The following is a 10,272-nucleotide window of genomic DNA, read 5'->3' on the forward strand; positions in this document are numbered from 1 at the left end:
TTAAACAATGTTTTCATCAAAGAATAAGAACCGAGGTTTCCTGTGTCTTACGTTGAAGATTTAAAAGAAAATGTTAAATATTATTTCAATAAAAGGACTAATTATTTTCTTATTCGCATCAAACACATTAAAGAGATTTTGCTTTATTTGGTCATTTCCGCATCAGAACTGAGCCAACACAAATCGGCATACACAATATTCAAAAACTGGAAAAGCTCAAACTCGGAGAAAACTGTGTATTAATTATAAATATCTAGTTTGTTTCAAAGATGGAAAAAAGTATATGTAGCTCAGTTAAACATTTCAGTATCAGATTACACTACACTACAACATTAAGGGCAAAATCCCGCCATTAAGATATCATTCACTCTTGCAATCTTCAACTATCTCTAAAGTAAACCTCAACTTAGCTGAACTGATTCTTCAGCTTGTAAAAGATTGCTTCAACTCCGTGATCAAAGCTCACCGCAGCACCCAAGGCACTCACCATAACAGATTCTATTCAATTTGACATAAAATATTCACATTTTCTGAACTGAATGATGACTAGTGTATGAAACAAAGTAATCATTAATCAATGTTCCTTGAAAATGATGGCAATGGCATTGAACCTTGTGGGCGAAGGATAACAAGCACACCAAACATCCCAAGCATCGGAAGAACAAGAAGCCACTTCAACAGTTTATAGTAGTGCATATGGAATGTCAGGGAGAAATCATCAGAGAAATACAGTCCATTTTTGTCAACCATCTCAACCAAAACTGTTCCCGTCGTCCTTACCGACACTGTTGGCAGCTTTATTCGATATTTACCAGGTTGATCATAGGTATGGTTCTGCTTTATCGTTCTCTCACCTTGGTAATTACCAGGTACTAGCAAGGAAGTCTGATGATTTTACACGGAATGAAAAATGAATGACACATAAATTGAATGTTTCCCAAAGAATCAATGATCTATAGAAATAAATTGATTTGGTTAAGAACTTACAGTGACTTTGTATGGTCCTTGATGCCCAGATGGGTATCTGTAATTATCTACAATCTCAATCTCCACCCAAAAGCTCTTGCCTTCCTCATCACGGAATGCCCTAGAAGGATGAGTAACATAGATCCCTTCACGATTGTACCGATTTGCAACATTGTTTCTTCCTTGACCAGGTAATCTCCATGCCTGAAACAACGTACAAAACAATTCAGTAACAACAATGAAATTGTTTCAACAATCAAATTTTAAACATATCCTGCCTTCAGAGGATGATGAGGTGACGGGGTTGAGAAGCAGAAGACATTGCCATTCATAGTTGTGACAATCAGATCAAGATCATCCCCACCATCAACATTGTCTGCTAAGACCATGCTATACCTGTAGCAAAAATAACTCATGTCACAACTAAAAGAAAATAGGCAAATGAATGACATAAAGGTTAAAGAATCTCTTACGAAGTTTCACCAATGTCAACAACATCAGCACATCCTGTAGGTCCATCAATGAGGTACAAATAACCATCAAATGATGTGGTAACAATAGTTAATCCCTTCTTTTTCTCCTTGTGTTTATTTAAATCGACTAGAAGAACTTGATTCATTATTCTTCCATGAGTTGGATATGGATACCGTCCAACGGATGACCCATCCCTGCCATCAAGAACATAAATCTTCCCGGAGAGTGTTGGCACAACAAGCTCAGTATGGCCATCCCCATCAACATCACCAACAGTTGGACCCTGAGGAAAACGAAATCAAGTGACATTGTCAATCGAATTTTAGACAGAGGAATGCAATGATGAATGTGAGGAAGAAGTGAGACAAACGATCAAAGTAAGAAAATCTAAAAAATGTTAACAGGTGCATACGATCACTTGGTCTAAATTAAGTTTAATTACCCATATAAAGTGATATTCCCATAAGTATTCTATAATCTATCATCAGCAACAGAAAAGTATGTCTAAACAACTAGGAAGCAAAGAACAGAATTCAAAAGGTAAAACTGACAGTTCTGAAGTCTGAAGCAACACAGTGAAGACCAAGATTAAAAACGTTTCAATTTCATTGACATTATTTGTTTTTAATTCTTTTCATTAAGATAAAAGGACTTGGTCTTTTGACCCGTCCTGCATTTTTTCCCCAATCTTGAAAATAGCTAATTCCGATCTTGTTTGATAAACCCCTTTTATAGTCGAAAGCTCCCTTTAAGATCAAGTCTAACTCTAGATTCCAGGTTACCTCTTTTGAAACTTCCACAACAATGTGGCGCACACACTGTGTTTGGGATCAACTCTAACTCTAGATTCCAGGTTACCTCTTTTCATCGGAACGTTTTTCCGTTGAACATGATTTTAAACTGGTATTCAAATATATACATAATAGACATCAGGGGAAAGAGCTTTCCAAGGCCTACTCAACTATAACAATCATCAGCCCTACTCCTTAGCTGCCAAACTACCTCAAAATGTAACATGAGATTTCTATTTATTTAATAAATTCTGTCTCAACTCACAATGCCAATACACATATTAGATATCAGAAAAAAGAGCCTTACGAGGCCACTGCACCTACTATAACAAATTACTAGTGTTAATCATTAGGGGATGCAGGTCAAACAAAATCGAAGGCAACCATGGCATACAGCCAATAGAACAAATCAGAAGTGTCTCAGTCTAAAAATAATTGTAGTAAAAATCTTAAATAAATAAACCGTCAGTAAAAAAAAAAAAAAAAAAAAAAAAAAAAAAAAAAAAAACAGGGAGAAAGAAGTAGAAGAATCATGCTAGGTATAAAAAAAGTACAACAACAACAACAATAATAATAATAATACAGGCAAAGCTGACATAAACAAATGATAAAATCCAACAATTCTAGTCTTTTATGCAAACCAAGCTTCCCTTAGCACTTGGAGATTATAACTATAACTTTTTAACTATTTACAATTTGTTCCAAAGGAATCAAACCAAACATTAAACTGGATTAATACGTTCACTTTCCCCTATCTTCTTTTCTATTCCTTTCATCTTTAAAAGTCAATATTTGTCATTTTGACCTGTTTAATTACAGTCTAGGTTCAATCAAATGCTGAGAAAAATTAAGACAGCGCGTTACCTGTGGAATAAGACTCTTTAGATGTTTTTCCCAGATCAAATCTCCTTTTGGAGTCCATACAGCAACATTTCCATGTGTATCAGCAGTAATTAGTTCAATTTTACCATCATCATTAACATCAGCTGCAACAACAGCCCCTTGAATCTCGGCCATTTCACGAGGGAACTTTTCCCTAACCTTACCTATTTGAGAAAAACAACTATTAGCATTTAATTAACCAATGAATTGATATATGTAAACAAAGGCCCTTGATTCCAAAACTTGCGTTTTGACTAATAAATAAGGACACTGCTAAAAGAATAGCTTGCAATCAATGAAACTGAAAATAAAAATACATTTTCAGTCCTCAATCTTAGAATTTCAGAGGAAAAATATGTACAATATTGCAATGCTACACATCATTTAGTAGGGGGAAACAGCAATAAAACAAAGCACAAAGGAAGAGAAAAAAAGAGGATTGTAAAAAAGATAGATATCTTTCAAGGGAGGAGGAACAAAGCCATGAAGCTAAAAGAAATGTTTTAAGAGAGGAAATAAGGTAACATTAACATCAAGAATCAGTTATGAACTAAAATCTGAGAGAATCAATGTAGACAACATAGAAGCATGAACAAATATTTTTAACTCAAGTAATGAGAAATACTAAGGAAGCAGTCCCTGGAAATTACCATGATGATCCAACACATAAAACATTCCATATGAAGTTCCAACAAGAATGTCAAGATTCCCATCACCATCCAAATCTACAACAGTTGGGGAAGAATATATGAAGGCTCGGAAGTTCGCAGTATCTGTACTCAGATCAAGTTCTGCAGTCCATTTTACTTGTTTCGTATCCAGATTAAAAACAACAATACTACCAGCAACATATTTCCCAATGTCAATATCACCCAATTCTTTGAGATGCTCCTGGTTGTCATAATACCTGTCAGCTTAAAAGGTGGATAATTACTGACAGACCAGTATATCAACAAATACTCATTTGTGGGTGCACATCAATGTAAGTAAGAAAACCAACTATCTCATTCTTGAATAAATATCAGAAATCATATAGCATTTATTGTGAACTTTAAATCAGTAAACAATAATTCTGCTCTAAAAAATTCTCAAAAATTTGTTTAATGAAAAATAACAAGCATGACCAGTCTGGCAACCAAATAAATGAAGCAAAAAAATGATTGAACGAATTTAGCTCAAGTAAAAATACTATGACTTGGTATCTCTTTAGTGTTGCCTCAACAATTTTCAATACATACAATAAAATAAGTCAAAAAGAAGAAAATAAGTTTCAATGGTGTTCTTTTCTCTGAAAATATGATTAATAACCATTATCTGAAAACACATTACATCTCCAAAGCTTCCTTCATGTGACTTTTATCATATCTGAAGTACCAAGTAAAAAACACAAAACAAGATCATCTTTATAATTATTGCTTTCTTTTGCTTTATAACATCATTACTATGCCCAGTTGCCCACAACTTCATCTTGTAGCTGATTATTGATATATACAAAATCAGAAAGACCTTAATAATTATATTCATCTTTCTATCAACAACAACAACTTAATAATAATAAGAAACATTAAATTGTTAGCTATCTAATAATGCAAAAGGTCACCAGGGGAAGCCAGAAGCCCAGAATACACTTCACAGGCTTAATTGGGCTTCTGTTCCCAATACCGTCTGTCCAACAAGTTGAGTTGAAGTCATCTATATACTAAATTTATGTCAGTAACACTGAAGTGTGTAGGGAGCAATTTTTCATCTATTATTCATTTCATGATGATACACATCTGGGCCTCAAGCCTCATAGGTGTCAAAGAAAGTGACAATGGACAAATAAGTGATAACCAACTAAAGAACTACTAAGAATTAAGATGATTATTACCTTACTAAACAATAATAAAAGGAAAATGTTAACGAGGATGATCATATTGAATGACAAGAAAAAAGCTGTACAGCATGCAACTTATTTATTTAACAATGAATTCCAATCACGTAATTGTCAAAACAGAAAAACCAAGCAGAAGTATAATTGAAATTTAAAAAACAAGTGGATAGATGGACTCACTCATGATCAAAGAAATAAGAAACAGCAACAATCATTTCTGAAACACCATCATTGTCTATATCTGCAATAACCTGGCAAAGGCAAGAAGACAAAGTGGAAAAGCGATTGTTTAGTTTATACTTTTTTCCTTAGAACAAAGCAGAATGAAAAATTAATAATTTTTATATTAATAAAAGGAAAAGGCAGGAACTCACCGGAGTGCACAAGATGTGAGAGTCAACATTGACATAATCCTCTGATTTTTCGTGTTGAACTTCAGTCCATTCTTCATCACCCCACATTGATTCATCAACATAATCATCATAATCATAGCTATACTCATCAGCCAGCTCTTCACTATTACGGAATAACTCAAAAGATGAATCAGCATCTGCTTCCAGGCCTTCCTCATTTTCCACAGTTGCAGCATGAATACCTTCATTATTTTTGGATTCAGAACCATCTTGCTCTGCACCTTTGTGATTGTTATCTTCCAAAAGACGTCTACCAGTGTTGTTTTTATTATCTGCATTAACAGTTTTCGAAGACCCAGCATTTGCAGTGGAATTATCACCAATTGTTGGCACCTTAATACTGTCATCCACTTGACTTTCATTTAGTTTCTTTTCTGGCTCAGGATTAGGCACCTTAATACTCTCATCTACTTGACTTCCATTTAGTTTCTTTTCTGGCTCCAGATTAGACACCTTAACACTCGTGTCTACTTGACTTCCATTTAATTTCTTTTCTGGCTCAGGATTAGACAATTTTTTTATGTCAGGGTGATTTTCTGTTGATGTGGCAGCTGAAGATTTGGCTTCTTGTCTACTTGCATTCATTTCTACAAAAGGAGAATCACAACACAGATAAAACTAACTATACTATATTATATTTATATTATATTATATAAATGTACATTTCACAACACATAAAGCCTACACAATGGTTGAAACCTGTGATGAAAGCTATTATATTAGGTTGATAATGAAAATATGAGAAGTTGAGAGCCTCTAAACCATATACTTGCACAACAATGATCTGAGCAGTAAGCACAAAAGAAACTTACGATACATAGAATTCTTGATAGTAGCATCTTGGACAAGTTGTTCATCATGAACATCTGGATGAGAACGGTCCACTGGGTCAGGATTCAAGCCCACAAACCAATTTTTCCGCACCTTCCTACGTGGGACCTCCAGCTTATCTGACATCATATAGCCCGAAACCCTAGAAATGATAACTTATTACAACCTTGATAAAAGCACCTCAAGTAATAGGTAATATACACGCAAATATTTGAAAATATAAAGAAACAAAATCACCTGAAAAACAGGACTTCGCCATTATAGTTTGCCAAAGCTATTTCTCTCACTCCATCTTTGTCAATGTCATATAGAAGAGGACTAGCATGGACAGTTGATTGGTGGAAAGCAGGCCAGCCTAAAAGCAATCTCAGAAGATTATTTTTTATGAAACTCAAATCGAACATAAGGTCTATCACAATAAGGACAAGCCTTGATCCTAACCATTAGCTATCAGTTTATACAAATAAGAACATCACATTATAATTGTTCCTTTTCAGTATTCCCTCCCCCACCAACACCTTTCATACCAATATAATTTCCTATCGTCCCTTAAGCAGAAGCCATGAAGAATGGTAGGCCTTATTAACAAGTTACTAGTGCTGGGGACATGCAATGTCAAATATGTTTTCAGTACCAAGAACAACCACGTCTAAGGGTCTACATCATACCTTTTTGCCAAAGTTTATACATCACAAGCCCAGACAAAAGATGAGGGTTCTGTTATGCAATTAGCAACCAAAACCAAACTTTGCCTATAATCATTCAACATTACTAATGATAGGTCATTATCCATGTTTAATCCACCATGTAGCTCAAGTAAACTGCTATATGTGCTAGAGCTACCCCATTATTATTTACTTCCAGGTGTGATGCAAATTAGGCACATGCCAATTGCAGTGATTAGAATAAACATTCCGGACATGTTACGAATAAGTAATGGATTTTGAATCTTTTGCTTCTCTATGGTTACATTATACCTGTAAGTGCTCATCTTAGGTACTTCTTACATCTCGTATACCTGGCAAAACTTACTATGCTCAAGGCCTTGTTAATCACAAGCCTAACTCCACATTATCAAATACAACCAAATCAACCTAAACCTATCTACTCTACAACAAAACCATAATAAAGTAAATACCATCAGGGGAAGGAACAAGTTTCATCCTCTATAAATTTCGCAGGTCCTACCATCTCATCGATGCAAGGCTACCACAATAAGAAAATAGCAAAATCCCACAATCATTTACCTGGCATTTTGTCCCCATCAGCACCTTCTAGCACCTCAAGATAGTGAACAAAAGACGGAACCACAATCTCAAGCTTCCCATCACTGCAAAACAAAAATGCAGACATTTGACACAAGCACACAAACACAGATCACTTAACGAGCAGAGCACGGAAAAACTTACCCATTAATATCAGCAATCAAGGGGTTCGCATAGATGCTGGAACTAACTTCCGTTTGCCATCTGAGCTCCAAATTCTTAGGGCACTTCGAATTCACAAGTGCATCCTCATCTCTATCCACACCCACGACAAAACAAAAAGAAAACAATCACGAAGCAGAGAAATTGAAATGACAAAACTCAAATGCAGCTGTTTAGATACTTCTCTTCTAGAACTATTCTCTAATGAAAATTCGAGTTTCAGCATGATAACCTATGTTGTCCTTAATTAAGTGAATAACCAGAGTGGAATTTCAATTATCATAAATAACCAAATTACACCAAAAGTACATAAATCACTGTATCTAAGGTATGTCCTAATTAAAATGTGTGATTGGCTCATCATGTTTTGAAGAAATTCAAATAACGATAAGTTTGTATAGCTTAGGAGAAAAAGCGATCAATTCCGGAATTAAACAAAGGTTACCGAACAAGGCTTATAATCGAAAGTGAGGAATGAGAGTGGTACATTTCGGGGTATCCGAGGGAATCGTCGGAGGCTTCACGCTGGCGGAAGGTGTTTTTGGTGTTGGAATCATCGGAGAGGACGAAGGCGGCGTGGTGGTGGAGAAGCAGCAGAGAGAGCAGAAAAAGAGGTTTCATGTCATATGCCGAGGAATTGGCTCCGATGCGATTTGGCGGAGTTGAGTGGAGCGATGATCAGCATTCCATGAGGTAATTGTTGAGAGAGGGTGAAATGAAACCCTAGCTAGAGCGGTGGCAGTAGCAGGGTTTCTGGTCTTTCTTTCTTGTGTGCGATCTGCGAGAGTGAGAGAAAGAGTTGACGGCGATGCAGAGCGGGTTTAGATATACACCGCAGGTACATTCATTCAATCGGACTCAATTTTGGACATATACCTTCTTTCGAAAACATATTTTAAAAAATAATAATAATAATAATAAAAAGCTTTTTGTTTTTCTTTTGGTAAATAATCCAAAAATAGTTTTTTATTACTAGTATTTAATATTTAATAATAGAGCATTAGAAATATTTTATTTTCAAAAGTTAAAAATACTTTTTAAAACAAGAGTGTAGGTTTAACTCTTGATTCAAAAGTTTATGTCCAACAACTTTCTTACAAAATAAAAAGAATGATTATGTAAACGGCTTAGTGACAAAAATTTGAGATGTGCTTCGAAAAATGTTGTTTTACTCTTTGAAACAGTGAACCACCATTTTATAGCTTTCCAACGCTAATCCAAAAATATACTTGGTAGATTGTATAAGATCCTAATTTATATCCTTATTGTTACATTTTACACCAAATGAAAAATGGACACAATTTTCTCTTCATCTACTTATATTTTTGAGATGTATTCTATGGAAACTAGCATAAGGACACAGCTTTGTGTTTGTCTGTCCCAATTTCTTTATTATTTAGAAATGAATTTGTTGCGTATGGAATATAACATGGTTGGAATAGAATAGTAGAGTAGCTTACAATAGTAGATAAAGGGAAAAAGTAAAAATAAAAATAAATCGAATGAAAATATTAGCTTAATTATTATTATAGAATTATAGCTTATAGGTTATAACTTATAAATATAGATATAAATTATTATTAGTTTACCTTTATGATGGGATGATCGATAACAGAAGATTGTACCCCTTGGTTATAAATAAATAAATAAATATATATATATATATATATATATATATATATATATATATATATATTAATTTGAGTAAATCGTCAACAAGAAGTGCAAGGGGATTATCCATTCAACAAAACAATCAAATATCATTATTCAATGAGAAAATCCAGGTCTTTATTAGATGTAAATATTTATAATTTATTAAATCTAGCTAAAATTACTTAATTTATGTTGATCAGCCTTAGGGTAGTCAAATCTAAAAACAAATCGTTCAAACCTTCCCACCCCAACCTTTAAATTTGCCCCCTCTTAAGACTTTGAAAATCCAGGAAAGGATGCATAATTGATATTGCATGTTAAGTTCCCGAATAGAATGGATTATAATCCCACATGTCATAATTTTATGGTCCTTTTGGATGTATGAAATAATTGATAGAGCATCCCCTTCAACGACAACACAGTTACTTCCCTAACCCTAACTAAGCATCAGTGAAGTCCTTGTCGAATAGCCATTTATTCAAGAACCACAGATGCAACATCAAAATTCCTTTACAAAACCAACTCTAACTTCGTGGTGGTCTTTTTTTTTGTTGCAATTTAGTGATCAAGTTCTGTTTACATAGAGACCCTAATGTTAGAAAAGAAAACAAGAAACTGAAACCCCTTAAAGATTTCTTTGCAAGCTTAGAACGGTGGAAAGCAAAGTTGAGAGTTAAAAAGAATCGTTAATAAAAAATAAATAAAAAAAAAACTAGAAAAAAAAAAATCACACTTTCACCCTTACATGTGGTTCGCTGTTGGAAAAAATACCTAGTCATTATTCATCATGGAAATGATGCTAGCAAATTAGCTTTGGTTTCTATTCCACACCCATTTATCTGAACCTTGTACATATTTTCACCGCTGCCAAACAGAAGACAATTGCCTCCCTCCACATCCTTCCAGATCAGTAAAACATATTTGGTAGATTTCAAGGGCAATTAGTAGAATGAGTAGCAGTG

At 34.4% G+C, this 10,272-nt stretch overlaps 1 protein-coding gene across 1 annotated transcript; it reads right to left on the bottom strand.

The window, feature by feature from the left end:
* Positions 1 to 222: 222 nt before the first annotated feature.
* DEX1 (defective in exine formation protein (DEX1)) lies at positions 223 to 8,506 on the bottom strand. The gene is made up of 13 exons (XM_020347364.3): positions 8,145 to 8,506; positions 7,640 to 7,750; positions 7,478 to 7,560; positions 6,468 to 6,585; positions 6,212 to 6,372; positions 5,361 to 5,986; positions 5,167 to 5,237; positions 3,764 to 4,020; positions 3,096 to 3,277; positions 1,440 to 1,723; positions 1,245 to 1,362; positions 988 to 1,170; positions 223 to 885 (listed from the first exon to the last, which is right to left on the bottom strand). The coding sequence occupies exons 1-13, from the start codon at positions 8,276 to 8,278 to the stop codon at positions 571 to 573; spliced, it is 2,643 nt and encodes an 880-aa protein (XP_020202953.1). The 5' UTR covers positions 8,279 to 8,506; the 3' UTR covers positions 223 to 570.
* Between the last annotated feature and the right edge of the window lie 1,766 nt (positions 8,507 to 10,272).

Source organism: Cajanus cajan, chromosome 3 (assembly GCF_000230855.2).
Source record: "Cajanus cajan strain Asha chromosome 3, NIPB_CcT2T_4, whole genome shotgun sequence".
In the NCBI taxonomy this organism is placed as follows: domain Eukaryota; kingdom Viridiplantae; phylum Streptophyta; class Magnoliopsida; order Fabales; family Fabaceae; genus Cajanus; species Cajanus cajan.